Source organism: Salvelinus fontinalis, chromosome 42, assembly GCF_029448725.1.
Source record: "Salvelinus fontinalis isolate EN_2023a chromosome 42, ASM2944872v1, whole genome shotgun sequence".
In the NCBI taxonomy this organism is placed as follows: Eukaryota; Metazoa; Chordata; class Actinopteri; order Salmoniformes; family Salmonidae; genus Salvelinus; species Salvelinus fontinalis.
Window position 1 is genome coordinate 3,580,324 of NC_074706.1, and position 21,775 is coordinate 3,602,098.

The 21,775-nt window shown below is 44.8% G+C and overlaps 1 protein-coding gene across 1 annotated transcript; it reads right to left on the reverse strand.

Annotated features, from left to right (window-relative positions):
• Positions 1–263: 263 nt before the first annotated feature.
• On the reverse strand, positions 264–10,699 carry LOC129841583 (equilibrative nucleobase transporter 1-like). The gene is made up of 12 exons (XM_055909931.1): positions 9,796–10,699; positions 9,135–9,264; positions 6,089–6,135; positions 5,886–5,962; positions 5,689–5,781; positions 4,484–4,623; positions 4,148–4,335; positions 3,638–3,781; positions 3,273–3,380; positions 1,655–1,841; positions 1,237–1,360; positions 264–889 (listed from the first exon to the last, which is right to left on the reverse strand). Exons 1-12 carry the CDS (start codon positions 10,025–10,027, stop codon positions 734–736), a joined length of 1,626 nt encoding a protein of 541 aa, XP_055765906.1. The 5' UTR covers positions 10,028–10,699; the 3' UTR covers positions 264–733.
• Between the last annotated feature and the right edge of the window lie 11,076 nt (positions 10,700–21,775).

The following is a 21,775-nucleotide window of genomic DNA, read 5'->3' on the forward strand; positions in this document are numbered from 1 at the left end:
TCTCATTCAATTTACCGTAAGTACATGAGAGAGTTGAATAAACATTTGCGGGCGCATGCTGAGTCCAATTCTGCATCGCCCTATGGGACTCCCGATCACGGCCGGTTGTGATACGGGATCGAACCAGGGTCTGTAGTGACGCCTCTAGCACTGAGATGCAGTGCTGTAGACCGCTGCGCCACTTGGGAGCCACATATATAACCCATTGTGATTGATATTTTGACCATTCAACTTATCAATTAAACTATACTTTGGACTTTGTTGTTTCACAGTTTAGTTGTATTCTTTATTACAATCAGACAGGTTAACACACACATTACAGTAGGTCTTCACTTTGGCACTGTCCTCCTTTGCCCTGCCTTGAACAGTCAGTGGCATTGTCGATGATGTAGTGTCAATTGTCCTGGATGCATCCTAACAGTCTAAAGATGCTTTCTCTCCTCGTCTCCTCTCCTTCACCGGACAAGTGAAAGCAAGATGGCGAAGGGAAGGCGTCCTACAGAGGCACCTGTCTGTGTCTCAATGTACCCTTTGGCAAAACTATAGTGCACTACTTTTAACCAGGGTCCATCAAAAGTAGTGCACTATGTAGGGGATAGGGCACCATTTGGGACATATACCCTGTTTTCCACCTGTCCAATTTAATCAGATCAATGTTGTCAAAGGAAAGGAGACAAGGAGAGGAAGCGACTTTAGACTATTGAGACGCACCACTGTTGTTGTTGGTTTATCGTCACATCCCCACCAGCCTGTTGCACGTGACCTTTGACCCCGAGTTTGTCACTTCCTGTTTAGCCCTCCTCTGATTGGCTAGAGAGCGGCAGTGGAGGTGGACGTGGAGGGGGTGGATGAAGGTGAGGAGGGTGAGGAGGGTCAGACCCACGTTCACCTGGAGGAGAGGAGAGGTGGGAAGAAGAACACAAAGATTGAGCCCCCCTTGTGCAGAGCCTGTGGTCTATCTGTTTCCCAAAACATCCTCTCCAGTACTCCAGCCATTCTACTTACTTAATGTATTACAGTTCTAGCACATCTGATTCCATCAATCTAGTCATCACCAAGCCCCTCACTTGTTGAAACAGTTGTGCTAGTTCTGGAATACACCAAATACGTAGAACAACAGCGGGTACTCGATGAGAGGCTTGGTAAACACTCAAAGGTATATAACCCTAGTTCATTACACAGGTATGAGACCCCTACTGTTTTCTGTAGGATAAAGAAGTTGACTGACTGACTCACATAGATAGGGTCTCCATGCAGGAACTCTCTGATGAGGTGTAGAACAGGGAACTGGAGCAGCAGAACCACAGCTGACAGAGATGTTATCATACCAGACAACTTACCAAAATGGCAGCCGGGAAACCTGTTGGGGAGACGAGAGGAAAAGAAGAAGACAGACGGATTAAACTAATGGATGACTAGTGGAGTTTTCTTTTGTTGAATTGAATTTATTTTAGGTAACAGACATATACAACAAAATGTATAATGTGGACCCAGAGGATATCACTTTAAAGTATTAATTAAAATGCTTATTTCCAAAGTGGTCCTCGATGGTAAAAGCAATAGTAGTAATGGTGGTAGAGGTAGGGTTAAATTGCTGTGGTGGGGCTGGGGGTGCTTTAGGATAGGAGACATAACACACACAGTGTGAACGTACGCGATGGTGAGGAAGGCTTGGTGTCCACCATAGATGAAGGCACTGTTGAGGACTTGCAGGATGAAGGTGAGGTACTGGAGAGGAAGGAGAGGAGAAGAGAAGCAGACGTAGAAGATGAGGCACTGGAGGGAGGTGAGGAAGAGGGAGAGAGAAGAGGAGCGCAGGTCGGCTTCTTGCTTCGTCTCTCCTTTTGGGAGAGAAAGAGGGGTAGAGAGATGGGAGAGTGTGTCAGAGAGATGTGGGAGGGAGGGAGGTGAGGGAGAGAGAGAGGGTCGGAGAGAGGTGAGGGAGGGAGGGGAAAGACATAGAAAGAGTTAGGTGAGGATGAAAGGTTGATTGAGATACTTACGACTTTCATTTTAACTGCTTGTTGCTTGGGTCTACTGTGTTTAAATAAATAGAGTCCATCTTTAACTACAGCTGTAAGCTTTTCCAGGACTTATTCACCATCTAAATCAATAGATGTATCAACCAATCAACAGTTATCACAAAGTGCAACTGCAGATCCACAGCCAGCAGTCAGGCCAGACTACTTCACAAAATGGCCACCTAAAGACACCTAATTAAGCAATAAGGCCTGAGGGGGTTTGAGGTATATGTCCAATATACCACGGCTAAGGGCTGTTCTTACACACGACGCAACGCAGACTGCCTGTATACAGTCCTTAGCCGTGGTATATTGGCCATATACCACAAACCTGAGGTGCCTTATTGCTGTTATAAACTGGTTACCAACGTAATTAGAGTAGTAAAAATACATGTTTTGTCATACCCATGGAATACGGTCTGATATACCACGGCTGTCAGCCAATCAGCATTCAGGGCTCGAACCAGCCAGTTTATAATATAATGTATGTAATTTTTGTTTAAACTTCATTGTCTGTATTCTGTCTCTAAATGTTGTCTATCACTAGCAGCACCATATCACCAGGTAACATTGTGACTATGTGTTGTCTATCACTAGCAGCACCATATCACCAGGTAACACTGTGACTGTGTGTTGTCTATCACTAGCAGCACCATATCACCAGGTAACATTGTGACTATGTGTTGTCTATCACTAGCAGCACCATATCACCAGGTAACACTGTGACTGTGTGTTGTCTATCACTAGCAGCACCATATCACCAGGTAACATTGTGACTGTGTGTAAATGTTGTCTATCACTAGCAGCACCATATCACCAGGTAACATTGTGACTGTGTGTAAATGTTGTCTATCACTAGCAGCACCATATCACCAGGTAACATTGTGACTATGTGGTGTCTATCACTAGCAGCACCATATCACCAGGTAACATTGTGACTGTGTGTAAATGTTGTCTATCACTAGCAGCACCATATCACCAGGTAACATTGTGACTGTGTGTAAATGTTGTCTATCACTAGCAGCACCATATCATCAGGTAACATTGTGACTGTGTGTAAATGTTGTCTATCACTAGCAGCACCATATCACCAGGTAACATTGTGACTGTGTGTAAATGTTGTCTATCACTAGCAGCACCGTATCACCAGGTAACATTGTGACTATGTGTAAATGTACTTGGTTAATAAAGGTGATTCTTATTCTAATGCCCACACCGTCACCTGCCCTTAACGTCAATGATGTCACCCACCTGGAGCCAGTGGCTTCCCCTTGTGTCTGTCCATGATGAGGCCGTTCCAGGGACCACAGAGGACCCCACAGAGCTGGGTGAAGGCAAAGGCATTGGTGTACTGACTCACTGAAAGAAAGAAAGAGAGAGGGGGGGTGAAAGAGAGAGAGAAGGTGGGGGTAGAGATAGAGAACAAGAGACAGACGGAGGAAGAGAGAGAGAAAAGAACAGCATTGATAATCAAATCAAGTTTATTTTATATAGCCCTTCGTACATCAGCTAATATCTCGAAGTGCTGTACAGAAACCACTAACCACTAAATTAGAGAAGTAGTCTACACAGAGGCAGAAAAATAGTTGTATTTGTGTTTTTCTGGTAGTTTTTACCCAGGGTCTGGTCTCTGTTGGCCAGCCGGTTGAGCATGGGGTTCAGCGTGGCGATGAACAGGAAGTGACAGAACTGCATGACAGCCACCCAGACCAGGTGCCACAGGAAGAACCAGGACAGGACACAACTCCTAAAACTGGTAACTGAGAGAGAGAGAGAGAGAGAGAGAGAGAAGGAGAGGGGTGAAGGACAGAGAGAGAGAGAAGGAGGGGGGTTGAAGGACAGAGAGAGAGAGAGACAGACGGAGAGGGGGGAAGGACAGAGAGAGAGAGAAGGAGGGGGGTTGAAGGACAGAGAGAGAGGGAGAGACGGAGGAAGGGAGGAGGACAGAGACTGGGTGTTGGTTGGGGAAATATTCTATGATGCTCGTGTGGCTGTATGAGGTGTCTGAGTGAATGACGTTGCTCACTTTCTCAGTGCTTTTTAACTTTTACAATATGTAGGACTATTTCATGCCAATAAAGCCCTTTATATTTAATTGAATTGACTGGGATGACCAGGTTTCTTACCTCTCTCAGGCTGATCGGGTCTGGAAGGTCCTGCTTTGTCCTGCAACTGCAGCGGGGCACTCTCGGCCTTCTGTAACACAGCATTCCTCTGATATTTGGCATTCACATCTCCTTTTCTCTCTCCTCCTCCTCCCTCCTTATCTCCTCTCTCTCCCTCTCTCTTCCAACGCCGGCCACCGCAGCTCACCCTGTCACAAAGAGCTGAGTCAGAGTCACCGCTTTAAAATCACGGCGACGACAGTCCTGTTTGGCTTCCATAGTGGTCGGTCACCATGGTAACTGTTAGTCTGGTTGTGTGGTGTGGTGGTGCATCGTGGGAGTCACAGTTCTTCTGACCCGTAAGCGTATCTGTCGGGGAGTGGGTAGGGGATGTGGGTCTTGGGCATGAGGAAGAATGTCCGGAAGACGTGGATGACGCTGCAGACGGAGAGAACGAGGAAGGAGGAGTGGAAAGAGATCCCTCTTTCATACAAAAACTTCAGAGAGAGAGAGAGAGAAAGAGGGAGAGGTTATATACAGCATGTATGAATCCTTACTTCACCGCTTTTGATTATCAGTGATTACTTAAATCATTGATGTTTTTGCCTGAGCTAAGTATCTGCATCTGTCACAATGGAATAAAGCAGTCAGTCAAAGGTCAGATTGAGGAGAAGCAAATCATTAATGACCGTTTGGATTCATGGTTCATCTAGAGATGCTACATTTGAGTTGTTGTAGTCCCTTCTGAAAACAGCATGTGCTGACTGTGCAACAGTTCAAACACAGGAAATCTGTCCCACATTGAGGAATTTTCAGGAAGTCAGGAGTTTTTAAACAGTTCAAACCCTCATTAAACATGTCCCACATTGAGGAATATTCAGGAAGTCAGAAGGTTTTCAACAGTATAAACCCTCATTAAACATGTCCCACATTGAGGAATATTCAGGAAGTTAGGATGTTTTCAACAGTATAAACCCTCATTAAACATGTCCCACATTGAGGAATATTCAGGAAGTCAGAAGGTTTTAAACAGTATAAACCCTCATTAAACATGTCCCACATTGAGGAATATTCAGGAAGTCAGAAGGTTTTCAACAGTATAAACCCTCATTAAACATGTCCCACATTGAGGAATATTCAGGAAGTCAGAAGGTTTTAAACAGTATAAACCCTCATTAAACATGTCCCACATTGAGGAATATTCAGGAAGTCAGAAGGTTTTAAACAGTATAAACCCTCATTAAACATGTCCCACATTGAGGAATATTCAGGAAGTCAGGAGGTTTTAAACAGTTCAAACCCTCATTAAACCTGTCCCACATTGAGGAATATTCAGGAAGTTAGGATGTTTTCAACAGTATAAACCCTCATTAAACATGTCCCACATTGAGGAATATTCAGGAAGTCAGAAGGTTTTAAACAGTATAAACCCTCATTAAACATGTCCCACATTGAGGAATATTCAGGAAGTCAGGAGGTTTTAAACAGTATAAACCCTCATTAAACATGTCCCACATTGAGGAATAGTCATAAGGATAGTCATAAGGAAGATGCTGTGTTACCTTGATGATGAGGAAGACAGCGGCGGAGGAGTCGAAGGCCCCGGCGTAGACCGATATGACCGTGGAACGGTGGCTGTCGAACAGGTTCCCCACCTGAAGAAGACAGAGGTACAGAGATGACCACAAGTTTACCATTTGTTGACCAAATGCATGTCATGACATAGAAATGACAGACTGTAGCTTTGAAAGAGACCAACCTGAGCATTGGTGGTGTAGAACAACATTCCAGATGTGATCAGACACGAGATGGCAGGAAACAGCAACGCTGACTGCTCTGTGTGTGTGAGAGAGAAGCGGGGGGGGGGGGGGGGCAATAATTCCTCAATAAAAAATGATAACGTCAATTAGAGACCGAAGGTCTAGACACGCTAACCGACATTTCAATATGTTATAAAAATACCTGGACTGGAGCCAGTGATCAACAAGGTCCCCGTGGTGTATAGACATCTGGAAAAGAAGACGCAGGCAGGGAGGAAGGGTGGTAGGGGCGAGGGAGGCAGGTGAGGGAGGGTGGTAGGGGCGAGGGAGGCAGGTGAGGAAGGGTGGTAGGGGCGAGGGAGGCAGGTGAGGAAGGGTGGTAGGGGCGAGGGAGGCAGGTGAGGGAGGGTGGTAGGGGCGAGGGAGGTTATGAGCATGGGTCGTTTTGTGATGGTTTGGTGTCATGATAACATTGATTTAGAGACACAGTGCTTTCGGATAGTATTCAGACCCCTTGACTTTATCCACACAGCCTTATTCTAAAAATAAATATTTTTTAAATCCTCAGCAATCTACACACAATACCCCATAATGATGAAGTGAAAACAGGTTTATGAAATAAAATAAATACCTTATTTGCATAAGTATTCAGACCCTTTGCTACGAGACTCGAAATTGAGCCCAGGTGCATCCTGTTTCCATTGATCATCCTTGAGATGTTTCTACAACTTGATTGGAGTCCACCTGTGGTAAATTCAATTGACTGGACATGATTTGTAAAGGCACACACCTGTCTATAAGGTCCCACAGTTGACAGTGCATGTCAGAGCAAAAACCAAGCCATGACGTCGAAGGAATTGTCTGCAGAGCTCCAAGACAGGATTATGTCAAGACACAGATCTGTGGAAGGGTACAAAAAAATTCTGCAGCATTAAAGTCCCCAAGACCACATTGGCCATCATTCTTAAATGGAAGAAGTTTGGAACCACCAAGACTCTTCCTAGAGTTGGCCGCCCAGCCAAAATGAGCAATCGGGGGAGAAGGGCCTTGGTCAGGGAAGTGACCAAGAACCCAATGATAACTCTGACAGAACTCTATAGTTCCTCTGTGGAGATGGGAGAACCTTCCTTTAGGACAACCATCTTTGCAGCACTCCACCATCTGGCCTTTATGGTAGAGTGGCCAGACGGAAACCACTCCTCCGTAAAAGGCACATGACAGCCCGCTTGGAGTTTGCCAAAAGGCACCTAAAGACTCTCAGACCATGAGAAACAAAATGTTGGCCTGAATGCTAAGTGTCACATCTGTACGAAACCTGGCACCATCCCTACAGTGAAGCATGGTGGTGGCAGCATCATGCTGTGGGGATGTTTTTCAGCGACAGGGACTGGGAGACTAGTCAGGATTGAGGGAAACCTGAACGGAGCAAAGTACAGAGAGATCCTTGATGAAAACCTGCTCCAGAGTGCAGGTTGGGGCGAAGGTTCACCTTGCAACAGGACAATGACCCCTAAGGACACAGCCAAGATAACGTAGGAGTGGCTTCGGGACAAGTCTCAATGTTGTGAAGTGGCCCAGACATGAATCTGATCGAAAATGTTTGAAGAGACCTAAAAAAAGCTGTGCAGCAATGCTCCCCATCCAACCTGACAGAGCTTGAGAGGATCTGCAGAGAATGGGAGAAACTCCCCAAATACAGGTGTGCCAAGCTTGTAGCGACATACCCAAGAAGACTCAATGCTGTAATCGCTGCCAAAGGTGCTTCAACAAACTACTGAGTAAAAAAGGTCTGAATACCTATGTAAATGGGGGTATCAGTTTTTTATTTTGAATAAATTAGCAAACATTTCCCAAAACCTGTTTTTGCTCTGTCATTATGGGGTATTGTGTGCAGATTGATGAGGGGGAAAACAATGTAATAAATTTGAGTAAGGCTGTAACGTAACAAAATGTGGAAAATACCATCACCATTGTCATCATGTAAACAGCCCATCTATCTACCTCATCCCCATACTGTATTTATTTATTTATCTTGCTCCTTTGTACCCCAGTATCTCTACTTGCACATTCATATTCTGTACATCTACCATTCCAGTGTTTAATTGCTATATTGTAATTACTTCGCCACCATGGCCTATTTATTGCCTTAACTCTCTTATCTTACCTCATTTGCTCTCACTGTATATAGACTTCTTGTTATCTTTTTTCTACTGTATTTTTGACTGTATGTTTTGTTTATTCCATGTGTAACTCTGCGTTGTTGTATGTGTCGATGCTTTATCTTGGCCAGGTCGCAGTTGCAAATGAGAACTTGTTCTCAACTTGCCTACCTGGTTGAATAAAGGTGAAATTAAAAATTAAATAAAAAAATTAAATCATTGTGTCACGATCGTTGTCTGGAGAAGGAGAGGAGGACCAAGGTGCAGCATGGCAAGTGTTCATTATTTTAATTAAAACATGAAACACTTGACAAAACAACAAAAACGACAAACGAACAGTTCTGTAAGGTGAACACACAAAACAGAAAACAACCACCCACAAACACAGGTGGGATGAGGCTACCTAAGTATGATTCTCAATCAGAGACAACGATAGACAGCTGCCTCTGATTGAGAACCATACCAGGCCAAACACATAGAAATACAAAACAAGGACAACATAGAACACCAGACATAGAATGCCCACCCAAACTCAGGCCCTGACCAACCAAAATAGAGACATAAAAAGGATCTCTAAGGTCAGGGCGTGACACATTGTCAGCGGAAAAATCTATAAACACACTGTCTGTATCTGAAATGTGGTTCAGGTTTGACGCCAAACACACTGTGTCTCTGTGACACTCTGATTCTGTAGCAACTGATGATGAGAATTCCTACAAGTCTCTCAGGCTGGTGTTTCCAGAATCTTCTGTGATAATGTGATTAACATTAGAAATGTTCTCTGCTTCTGTTCTGGAGGTTTTCCCTGAACTCTTGTAATAAACCGGAGAGATCATTTATAGATTTTTTATCAATAACTGCTCTCCTTTTGGTTCACCTGGAAATTCCTTTCCCCCCCCCCCGTCCCAGTGCACTACTTTAGACCGGGGCTCATACCGTAGGGCTCTGGTCAACAGTAGTGCACTATAGGGAATAGGGTGCTATTTCAGACAAAGCAATTGTTGCAAAAACAACACTCACCAGTTAGTTGACCCAAAAATAAATGATGGGTATCAATAAAAAATGTTAACAATAATAAAACATTCTCACGTGGCCAGGAGCCTGGTCGCCATTGTGCCGAAGCGGTCGAACAGGAAGCCCAGAGGGAAACGCAGGAAGTTCATGGAGAAGGAGGCGACGGTGAAGACCAGAGAGAACTGTTCATCCTGGCCACTACAGTCTGAGAGAGAGAGAGAGAGAGAGAGAGAGAGAGAGAGAGAGAGAGAGAGAGAGAGAGAGAGAGAGAGAGAGAGAGAGAGAGAGAGAGAGAGAGAGAAGAGAGGAGAGAGAGAGAGAGAGAGAGAGAGAGAGAGAGAGAGAGAGAGAGAGAGAGAGAGAGAGAGAGAGAGAGAGAGAGAGAGAGAGAGAGAGAGAGAGAGAGAGAGAGAGAGAGAGAGAGAGAGAGAGAGAGAGAGAGAGAGAGAGAGATGGAGGGATGGGGGAGAGAGAGAACTGTTCATCCTGTCTCCTGTCTGCTACATTTTGGGACAGAGAGAGAGAGAGATGGAGGGCTGGGATTGGAGAGAGGGCGAGAAGGAAAGATGGATGGAGAGACCAGAGAGAACTGTTCATCCTGTCTACTGGTGTCTCAGAGAGAGAGGAGGGATAGGGGAGAGAGCTTTTGTGAGCTTCAGTCGCTTTTGTGTGTGAGAAAGCGGTTGTGTGTGTGTGTGTGAGAGAGAAATAGTGTGTGTGCGAGCTCATGACTCACCTGACTGTATGATGCTAGCACCGGGCCACTCCCCTGACAACGTGATAATGTCACCGGTGTCAGTGGCGTTGGCAGTGATGTCACAGAGGTCACTGAAGTAGCCGTCGTTCTTAAGGATGAACACCAGCGACGCCCAGCCGTACGCTATCCCCGAGAAACACAGGTTTTCAACGAATCCCGAGGCCACCGTCAAACTGTGGCGCAGCTTTGCCCCGCCCCCACACCCCAGCATGCTCTCTGCTGCCACTGCCGCTTACTTCCTGCTTCACTTTCGGGTTCCTCCTATGGGACTTTGTGTTGCTGGTCAGAGGGGTGGTGGTGAAGCTCGATAGTAGTGGTGGTGGGTCCCGCAATTTCTGACCACACCATCGGTGCCCCTGTTCAGTCACAGGGGTATTTTTGGAAAGTAAGAGGAGATGAGGCGGGACTAGCGCCAAAATATGAAGTACTAAAAGAAATGAGGGCAGTGAACCCCCATGCAGCTAGTTACCTCACACTTCACTGTGTTGATCTGCATTGACTAGAATTAGTAGAACATGAACACAAACTAGTAGAACTTCAATAGAACTACTGACAGCCTGACTGCCTGTTAGAGAACACAGGTGAGTCCGTCATGTTTACTACAACTGTGTCCCAAACGGCACACTATTCCCTATATAGTGCCCTATCTTTGACCAGCCCTGGCCCTGGTAGTGCACTACAGTAAATAGGGAATAGGGTTCCATTAGGAACTCAGCAGGATTAAAAAGCCAGTATTAACCTTAACCTTTCTTTCACTACATCTGGCACTATAGCACTAGGTTCTCACACACAGTACACACAGTACACACAGTACACACAGTACAGACAGTACACACAGTACACACAGTACACATAGTACACACAGTACACATAGTACACCCAGTACAGACAGTACACACAGTGCACACAGTACACACAGTACAGACAGTACAGACAGTACAGACAGTACAGACAGTACACACAGTACAGACAGTACACACAGTACAGACAGTACAGACAGTACACACAGTACACATAGTACACACAGTACAGACAGTACACACAGTACAGACAGTACAGACAGTACACACAGTACAGACAGTACACACACAGAGGGCACTGCTCCTGAAACGTTATTGCTATGTAACAGCAAATACACTGTTAACCCAGATACACTGGGCACAAAAGCGAACATACTCACAAGATGCATACTATGCACACACACACTCTCTACCTGTAGAAGGGCCAACAGTGGAAGCCTCTGTCGTCTTCTCTCTCAGAACACAGTGTTCATCTTAATTCTCTGGTCTCTATAGTACCATATAGTTATCTCTGTCTGCTCATTGTTTCAACTCATCTGACTTATCAAACTGGCTCACTGGTTCAAACTGGCTCACTGGTTCTAACTCGCTCACTGGTTCAAACTGGCTCACTGGTTCTAACTGGCTCACTGGTTCTAACTGGCTCACTGGTTCTAACTGGCTCACTGGTTCTAATTGGCTCACTGGTTCTAATTGGCTCACTGGTTCAAACTGGCTCACTGGTTCAAACTGGCTCACTGGTTCAAACTGGCTCACTGGTTCTAACTGGCTCACTGGTTCTAACTGGCTCACTGGTTCAAACTGGCTCACTGGTTCTAACTGGCTCACTGGTTCTAACTGGCTCACTGGTTCTAACTGGCTCACTGGTTCTAACCGGCTCACTGGTTCAAACTGTCTCACTGGTTCAAACTGTCTCACTGGTTCAAACTGGCTCACTGGTTCAAACTGTCTCACTGGTTCTAACTGGCTCACTGGTTCAAACTGGCTCACTGGTTCTAACTGGCTCACTGGTTCTAACTGGCTCACTCGTTCTAACTGGCTCACTGGTTCAAACCGTCTCACTGGTTCTAACTGGCTCACTGGTTCTAACTGGCTCACTGGTTCAAACCGTCTCACTGGTTCAAACTGGCTCACTGGTTCTAACTGGCTCACTGGTTCAAACCGTCTCACTGGTTCAAACTGGCTCACTGGTTCTAACTGGCTCACTGGTTCAAACTGGCTCACTGGTTCTAACTGGCTCACTGGTTCTAACTGGCTCACTGGTTCTAACTGGCTCACTGGTTCTAACCGTCTCACTGGTTCTAACTGGCTCACTGGTTCTAACTGGCTCACTGGTTAAAACTGGCTCACTGGTTCTAACTGGCTCACTGGTTCTAACTGGCTCACTGGTTCTAACTGGCTCACTGGTTCTAACCGTCTCACTGGTTCAAACTGGCTCACTGGTTCAAACCGTCTCACTGGTTCTAACTGGCTCACTGGTTCAAACTGGCTCACTGGTTCAAACTGGCTCACTGGTTCTAACTGGCTCACTGGTTCTAACTGGCTCACTGGTTCTAACTGGCTCACTGGTTCAAACCGTCTCACTGGTTCTAACTGGCTCACTGGTTCTAACTGGCTCACTGGTTCTAACTGGCTCACTGGTTCTAACTGGCTCACTGGTTCTAACCGTCTCACTGGTTCAAACTGGCTCACTGGTTCTAACTGGCTCACTGGTTCTAACTGGCTCACTGGTTCTAACTGGCTCACTGGTTCTAACCGTCTCACTGGTTCTAACTGGCTCACTGGTTCTAACTGGCTCACTGGTTCTAACTGGCTCACTGGTTCTAACTGGCTCACTGGTTCTAACTGGCTCACTGGTTCTAACTGGCTCACTGGTTTAAATTGCTTGCCTCCCTCAAAGGCTGCCCCCCCACCGATTGAAGCCAGGTTCCCAAAGTCCATGTTGTCGGCTGGAGAGAATGCCTCAGCGTGTTCCATGTTGTCGGCTGGAGAGAATGCCTCAGCGTGTTCCATGTTGTCGGCTGGAGAGAATGCCTCAGCGTGTTCCATGTTGTCGGCTGGAGAGAATGCCTCAGCGTGTTCCATGTTGTCGGCTGGAGAGAATGCCTCAGCGTGTTCCATGTTGTCGGCTGGAGAGAATGCCTCAGCGTGTTCCATGTTGTCGGCTGGAGAGAATGCCTCAGCGTGTTCCATGTTGTCGGCTGGAGAGAATGCCTCAGCATGTTCCAGTTGGCAGTTTTATGCAGAGTCACTGACTGAGGTTGTGTCCTGGTTGCAGCTATGATAAAGCCTGACGCTTTATCAGACACACTACTAGCAGTGGCTGGAGGGGGGGGGGCTTCAGTGTGTCAATCATCCTCTACTTAGGCTCTCATTAGTTCATTGGACTGCCTTGGCTCCTCCCAGTGGTGTGTCTGTCTGTGGCTGTACCTTCCTTATCCCCAAAGATCCTGCTCTCAGACACACATACAGTTTCTCTGTCTGCCTTCAACAACAGTCCAACCAGACCAGAGGAGTGCTGTGAGCTGTGACAAGGTCAGAGGTCGTCTCGTCTACTAGCCGCTGTCAGAACTAACAGCTAACAGGTTACAAAGGTTTACGTTAGTTTTAGTTCTGTTTGTTTACCTCTAGGTCTGGTCCATAGCATCTGTTTGTTTACCTCTAGGTCTGGTCCAAAGCATCTGTTTGTTTACCTCTAGCTCTGGTCCATAGCATTTGTTTGTTTACATCTAGCTCTGGTCCAAAGCATCTGTTTGTTTACCTCTAGGTCTAGTCCAAAGCATCTGTTTGTTTACCTCTAGCTCTGGTCCATAGCATCTGTTTGTTTACCTTTAGGTCTGGTCCATAGCATCTGTTTGTTTACCCTCTAGCTCTGGTCCATAGCATCTGTTTGTTTACATCTAGCTCTGGTCCATAGCATCTGTTTGTTTACATCTAGCTCTGGTCCAAAGCATCTGTTTGTTTACCCTCTAGCTCTGGTCCATAGCATCTGTTTGTTTACCTCTAGGTCTGGTCCATAGTATCTGTTTGTTTACCTCTAGGTCTGGTCCATAGTATCTGTTTGTTTACCTCTAGGTCTGGTCCGTAGCATCTGTTTGTTTACCCTCTAGCTCTGGTCCATAGCATCTGTTTGTTTACATCTAGCTCTGGTCCATAGCATCTGTTTGTTTACATCTAGCTCTGGTCCAAAGCATCTGTTTGTTTACCCTCTAGCTCTGGTCCATAGCATCTGTTTGTTTACCTCTAGGTCTGGTCCATAGTATCTGTTTGTTTACCTCTAGGTCTGGTCCATAGTATCTGTTTGTTTACCTCTAGGTCTGGTCCATAGCATCTGTTTGTTTACCCTCTAGTTCTGGTCCATAGAATCTGTTTGTTTACATCTAGCTCTGGTCCATAGCATCTGTTTGTTTACCCTCTAGCTCTGGTCCATAGCATCTGTTTGTTTACCCTCTAGCTCTGGTCCATAGCATCTGTTTGTTTACCCTCTAGCTCTGGTCTATAGCATCTGTTTGTTTACATCTAGCTCTGGTCCATAGCATCTGTTTGTTTACCCTCTAGGTCTGGTCCATAGCATCTGTTTATTTACATCTAGGTCTGGTCTATGGCATCTGTTTGTTTACCCTCTAGCTCTGGTCCATAGCATCTGTTTGTTTACCTCTAGCTCTGGTCCATAGCATCTGTTTGTTTACCTCTAGCTCTGGTCCAAAGCATCTGTTTGTTTACATCTAGGTCTGGTCTATAGCATCTGTTTGTTTACCCTCTTGCTCTGGTCCATAGCATCTGTTTGTTTACCCTCTAGCTCTGGTCCATAGCATCTGTTTGTTTACATCTAGCTCTGGTCCATAGCATCTGTTTGTTTACATCTAGCTCTGGTCCATAGCATCTGTTTGTTTACCTCTAGCTCTGGTCCATAGCATCTGTTTGTTTACATCTAGCTCTGGTCCATAGCATCTGTTTGTTTACCCTCTAGCTCTGGTCCATAGCATCTGTTTGTTTACCCTCTAGCTCTGGTCCATAGTATCTGTTTGTTTACCTCTAGGTCTGGTCCATAGCATCTGTTTGTTTACCCTCTAGCTCTGGTCTATAGCATCTGTTTGTTTACATCTAGCTCTGGTCCATAGCATCTGTTTGTTTACCCTCTAGCTCTGGTCCATAGCATCTGTTTGTTTACCTTTAGGTCTGGTCCATAGCATCTGTTTGTTTACCTTTAGGTCTGGTCCATAGCATCTGTTTGTTTACCTTTAGGTCTGGTCCATAGCATCTGTTTGTTTACCTTTAGGTCTGGTCCATAGCATCTGTTTGTTTACCTCTAGGTCTGGTCCATAGCATCTGTTTGTTTACCTCTAGGTCTGGTCCATAGCATCTGTTTGTTTACCCTCTAGCTTTGGTCCATAGCATCTGTTTGTTTACCCTCTAGCTCTGGTCCATAGCATCTGCTTGTTTACCTTTAGGTCTGGTCCATAGTATCTGTTTGTTTACCTCTAGGTCTGGTCCATAGTATCTGTTTGTTTACACCTAGCTCTGGTGGTTGAGGTATGTCCTCAAAAATTGCATCGTATTAACACATGAATCATTTACCACCACAGAATCTTTATCTCAATAATTCCCTCACCTGCAAATCAAAATGTGTTTACACACACACACACACACACACGGACACACCCCTGACGAAAAAATATTGCAGTCAGAGTGCAGTATAACTGCAGTGTTCTGCCAACACTGCGTCCAAAATTTAAAAAAATTATGCAATAATTTTGCAGTGTAACTGCAGTTATCTGTAATTACTGCTTCCACAATACCACAGTCGACTGCCGTTACTGCACTTTTACTGTAGTTTCAAAACTGCAATCTTTTTTTGTAAGGGACATAAATGCATATTGCAACAATAACAGCTGTTGATAATAGATGTCATGATCAATGTCATATACATTTGCAGTTCTGAAAAACATTTGGTTTGAAGTAGGCTACTGTCGGCCTAGTTGAAATCCTGCAAACAGGTCTTTGGAAACATCAGTAAAGCTAAATTAACATCCTAAAGTAGCCTAATAAACATTCATCTCCATATAGTCTCATTTGGTTTACGTTCAAATTCATATCACTTGGCTACATACATGAAAAACCAACCTCGTTCTTATCTCTGTCAAATCGAACGGAGTAGGCCTAGACTAGGGTTTGTGTTCTTTAGGTAGGCCTAGACTAGGGTTTGTGTTCTTTAGGTAGGCCTAGGCTACAATATACAGTAGAAGTCAGAAGTTTACATACACTTAGATTTGAGTCATTAAAACTCGTTTTTCAACCACTCCACAAATTTCTTGTTAACAAACTATAGTTTTAGCAAGTCGGTTACGACATCTACTTTGTGCATGACACAAGTCATTTTTCCAACTATTGTTTACAGACAGATTATTTCACTTATAATTCACTGTATCACAATTCCAGTGGGTCAGAAGTCTACATACACTAAATTGACTGTGTCTTTAAACAGTTTGGAAAATTTCAGAAAAGGATGTCATGGCTTTAGAAGCTCCTGATAGGCTAATTGACATAATTTGAGTCAATTGGAGGTGTACCTGTGGATGTATTTCAAGGCCTACCTTCAAACTCAGTCCTTCTTTGGTTGACATCATGTGAAAATCAAAAGAAATCAACCAAGACCTCAGAAAATGTTTTATAGTCTCCACAAGTCTGGTTCATCCTTTTCCAAATGCCTGAAGGTACCTCGTTCCTCTGTACAAACAATAGTACGTAAGTATAAACACCATGGAACCACGCAGCTGTCATACAGCTCAGGAAGGAGACGCCTTCTGTCTCCTAGAGATGAACGTACCTTGGTGCGAAAAGTGCAAATCAATCCCAGAACAACAGCAAAGGACCTTGTGAAGATGCTGGAGGAAACAGGTACAAAAGTATCTATATCCACAGTCAAACAAGTCCTATATCGACATAACCTGAAAGGCCGCTCAGCAAAGAAGAAGCCACTGCTCCAAAACCGCCATAAAAAAGCCAGACTATGGTTTGCAACTGCACATGGGGACAAAGATTGTACTTTTTAGATAAATTTCCTCTGGTCTGATGAAACAAAGATAGAACTGTTTGGCCATAATGACCATCATTATGTTTGGAGGAAAAAGGTCAGTGGCTTGCAAGCCAAAGAACACCATCCCAACCGTGAAGCACGGGGGTGGCAGCATCATGTTGTGGGGGTGCTTTGCTGCAGGAGGGACTGGTGCACTTCACAAAATAGATGGTATCATGAGGCAGGAAAATTATGTGGAAATATTGAAGCAACATCTCAAGACATCAGTCAGGAAGTTAAAACTTGGTCGCAAATGGGTTTTCCAAATGAACAATGACCCCAAGCATACTTCCAAAGTTGTGGCAAAATGGCTTAAGGACAACAAAGTCAAGGTATTGGAGTGGCCATCACAATGCCCTGACCTCAATCCTATCGAAAATATGTGGGCAGAACTGAAAAAGTGTGTGCGAGCAAGGAGGCCTACAAACCTTACTTAGTTACACCAGCTGTCAGGAGGAATGGGCCAAAATTCACCCAACTTATTGTGGGAAGCTTGTGGAAGGCTACCTGAAACGTTTGACCCAAGTTAAACAATGTAAAGGCAATTATACCAAATACTAATTTAGTGTATGCAAACTTCTGACCCACTGGGAATGTGATGAAAGAAAAAAAAGCTGAAATAAATCATTCTCTCTACTATTATTCTGGCATTTCACATTCTTAAAATAAAGTGGTGATCCTAACTGACCAAAGACGGAATTTTTACTCAGATTAAATGTCAGGAATTGTGAAAAACTGAGTTTAAATGTATTTGGCTAAAGTGTATGTAAACTTCCAACTTCAACTGTACAACAGGGTACTGCTTATTGGACATGTCAACTACTGATATTACTGTAAATCAGACTCAGTATACCAAATATACAACAGGCTGCTGCTTAATGGACATGTTAACTAATGATATTACAGTAAATCAGATTCATTATAAACCATTGATTCTTGAATAATATAACTTATTTATGCCTCATGAGATATGTTTGTTTGTAATTTTAGACTTTGTAAACAAGTAATTAATAGCTGTACAGTTGGTGTGTGTGTGTGTGTGTGTGTGTGTGTGTGTGTGTGTGTGTGTGTGTGTGTGTGTGTGTCATTGCGTGACAAACTGGAGAGATACTAACCCAATTTATGTCCATTTCATCTTTTTGCTTTCTAAAACTGATCAGAACTTAACGGTGAGAGGCGGAGGTAAAAAACAGGAGGATGCCATATCAGTGAGACTGAAGAAGGGTGTAATATGATAGAAGTGCTGCAGGTTCAGTTCACTCTTCAGTCTGTAGACTACAGCTCAGTATTTAGACAGTAGACCTCTAGGCTACAGCTCAGTATTTAGACAGTAGACCTGTAGGCTACAGCTCAGTATTTAGACAGTAGACCTGTAAGCTACAGCTCAGTATTTAGACAGTAGACCTGTAGGCTACAGCTCAGTATTTAGACAGTAGACCTGTAGGCTACAGCTCAGTATTTAGACAGTAGACCTGTAGGCTATAGCTCAGTATTTAGACAGTAGACCTGTAGACTACAGCTCAGTATTTAGACAGTAGACCTGTAGGCTACAGCTCAGTATTTAGACAGTAGACCTGTAGGCTACAGCTCAGTATTTAGACAGTAGACCTGTAGGCTACAGCTCAGTATTTAGACAGTAGACCTGTAGGCTACAGCTCAGTATTTAGACAGTAGACCTGTAGGCTACAGCTCAGTATTTAGACAGTAGACCTGTAGGCTACAGCTCAGTATTTAGACAGTAGACCTGTAGGCTACAGCTCAGTATTTAGACAGTAGACCTGTAGGCTACAGCTCAGTATTTAGACAGTAGACGTGTAGACTACAGCTCAGTATTTAGACAGTAGGCCTGTAGGCTACAGCTCAGTATTTAGACAGTAGACCTGTAGGCTACAGCTCAGTATTTAGACAGTAGACCTGTAGGCTACAGCTCAGTATTTAGACAGTAGACCTGTAGGCTACAGCTCAGTATTTAGACAGTAGACCTGTAGGCTACAGCTCAGTATTTAGACAGTAGACGTGTAGACTACAGCTCAGTATTTAGACAGTAGGCCTGTAGGCTACAGCTCAGTATTTAGACAGTAGACGTGTAGGCTACAGCTCAGTATTTAGACAGTTGGCCTGTAGGCTACAGCTCAGTATTTAGACAGTAGGCCTGTTGGCTACAGCTCAGTATTTAGACAGTAGACCTGTAGGCTATAGCTCAGTATTTAGACAGTAGACGTGTAGGCTACAGCTCAGTATTTAGACAGTAGGCCTGTAGGCTACAGCTCAGTATTTAGACAGTAGACCTGTAGGCTACAGCTCAGTATTTAGACAGTAGGCCTGTTGGCTACAGCTCAGTATTTAGACAGTAGACCTGTAGGCTACAGCTCAGTATTTAGACAGTAGGCCTGTAGGCTACAGCTCAGTATTTAGACAGTAGACCTGTAGACTACAGCTCAGTATTTAGACAGTAGACCTGTAGGCTACAGCTCAGTATTTAGACAGTAGACCTGTAGGCTACAGCTCAGTATTTAGACAGTAGACCTGTAGGCTACAGCTCAGTATTTAGACAGTAGACCTGTAGGCTACAGCTCAGTATTTAGACAGTAGACCTGTAGGCTACAGCTCAGTATTTAGACAGTAGACCTGTAGGCTACAGCTCAGTATTTAGACAGTAGGCCTGTAGGCTACAGCTCAGTATTTAGACAGTAGACCTGTAGACTACAGCTCAGTATTTAGACAGTAGACCTGTAGGCTACAGTTCAGTATTTAGACAGTAGACCTGTAGGCTACAGCCTAGTGGAGCCCCAGTTTGAAAACGATATCAACGATAAGTGTCTAATGTAAGAACCAGTGCGTAGTGTTTCGCAAGTGTGTTGCCGAATTGCAAACAAAGTGCAAAGCAGAAAATGTGTGTTGTACTTTTGGTGCCTTTGTTTAAGGGATGGTTGCAAAAGTTAAGGTTTTGATGCTTTTGTCTAAGCAAAAACTGTAAACAGAATTGTATCCCATATCCAGTGTTTGTTAAGAGAGAGAGGGGGGGAGGAGGAGGGAGAGAGAGAGAGGAGGGAGGAGAGGGGGGGAGAGAGAGAGGGAGATGTTTGGAGAGAGGGAGAGGGAGATAGATGGGGGAGGGATGATCATTGCACTCTTGATATCGAAGAAAAGGGTTTTCATTGATGCACACACACACAGGTACACACACACAAACCACACACGTACACACATTCAGCCAATCAAGAATTAGCTGATTAGAAATCCCAGATGTGTTCGAGAATTGATGACCTGCGGATAACAGAATCATCAACACAACTGATCGATTGTTCAATCATCTGTTTATCCTCGGACTTTGTGTGGCTTGTGGATGGAGAGAATGCATGCTCTGGTAGATTGGAGGTGAAGTTCAATCAGTCCTGGGCCTCAGTGTGTGAAGCTGACTTTGACTGGCAGGATGCAGAGGTAGTTTGTCGGGAGCTTCTCTGTCCATATCTTTCTGCTCTACATAGGGGGCTCTATTGAGAAGGTGAGGGTCAGACCTGGGATAAAGAGTTCCAGTGTAAAGGCAATGAGTCCCTTCTCCTGGACTGTAGCACCGCAGCCAGAGAAAAGAAGAACTGCACACATGGAAATGATGTGGGACTCAACTGCTCGAGTAAAGGAGTCTTTCTTTCAGATGTCACAAATCAAACAACACTATGTCACTAAACAACTTGTTGCTTATTTAATTGTCTGCTTTAAGAGCAGTACATGTACCCCTCTCTCTCTCCATCTCTCTGACTCTCTTTCTCTCTCTCTCCTTCTTACACACATAATTTCTCTTTGTCGCTCTCTCTCTGACTCTCTCTCTCTCTCTGACTCTCTCTCTCTCTGACTCTCTCTGACTCTCTCTCTATCTCTCTCTCTGTCTAGCTACACTACTCGGTCTGTTGCAGGGAGGGAGTAGGTGTGCAGGGAAAGTGTTTTTACATCATTTGGGCGGGGCCACAATAGCGGGCACTGACTGGGACATCAACAGAGCAACTGTGGAGTGCAGACAGCTGGACTGTGGCAGACAGCTGGACTGTGGCAGACAGCTGGACTGTGTGCAGACAGCTGGACTGTGGCAGACAGCTGGACTGTGTGCAGACAGCTGGACTGTGTGCAGACAGCTGGACTGTGGCAGACAGCTGGACTGTGGTTCTGCAGTTTCAGCAACACGAGGCAGTTACTTTGGCAGAGGATCTGGATTAGTCACACAGATGTCTTTTTCATGCAGAGGATCAGAGTCTGAACTGCGTCGATGCCCATACTCATACGCTGGCTTCGGAAGCTTTCTCACAACGGAGGCGATGCCGGTGTGGTCTGTTCAGGTAAGACTTGTTGGTTAGATGGTTTGAAGATGTTTTTTTTTTTTACTGAGTCACGTGCTGTGCCTGCTGTAATAGCTTTCCGAAGTGAGGAGGAGAAGTTTCCATTGATAGTACATTTTACAGACAATTTTCAGGTTTCAGGTTCCAGCATTGTGTTGATACTCTGGAAAAATATTTGTTTTGTGTGTTTGACTATTGCCGTGATAGTGTAAATGGAGCCAAACTATCAGAGAAACTTGACTAATTAATCAAATAGAAATCCTCAATTTCTCCTCACGCTCCCCGGGATCATCAGAACTGCTACTGTCTTCCAGGTCTATAAGTTGCTGTAGGCCCTTCATCTTTGAAATAGAATAACAATAAACCTCATAAACAGGGTAGGTATCTGTTTGTGTTGCTCTGTGAGGGAGGGTGTTATTAATCACTTACACTTACTTCCACATCGATGATGTCATCACATCCTAAATTAGGAAAGTCATTAGATGTTCCATCCTCTTCTCCAGATCTCCTGGTCCAGCCTGATATCTCCCTGAGTGTCTCAACCGAAGGGGTGTCCAGGGGCTACCCGGGACCCGAGCTGTTATGGGGCCACAGCTTCACCATCACCTGCTCCACTCAGCCACAGTACCCAGGAGGCTCCTTCCTCCTCATGCTCCCCGGGATCAACAGAACCCAGACCCAGCCAGCTGTCAATCACTCTTCTGCCTTCCTCTTCCCTGCTGCAGATGACTCCCACCAAGGGAACTACAGCT

Excerpts from the sequence above, each read along its gene's own strand:
- LOC129841583 (XM_055909931.1), bottom strand. The coding sequence starts at position 10,027 with ATGCTGGGGTGTGGGGGCGGGGCAAAGCTGCGCCACAGTTTGACGGTG. Across the intron at positions 3,782-4,147 it reads ACCCGATCAGCCTGAGAGAG|TTACCAGTTTTAGGAGTTGT; the intron begins GTAAGAAACCTG and ends TCTCTCTCTCAG. Across the intron at positions 1,361-1,654 it reads CAAGCCTTCCTCACCATCGC|GTTTCCCGGCTGCCATTTTG; the intron begins GTACGTTCACAC and ends TCTCCCCAACAG.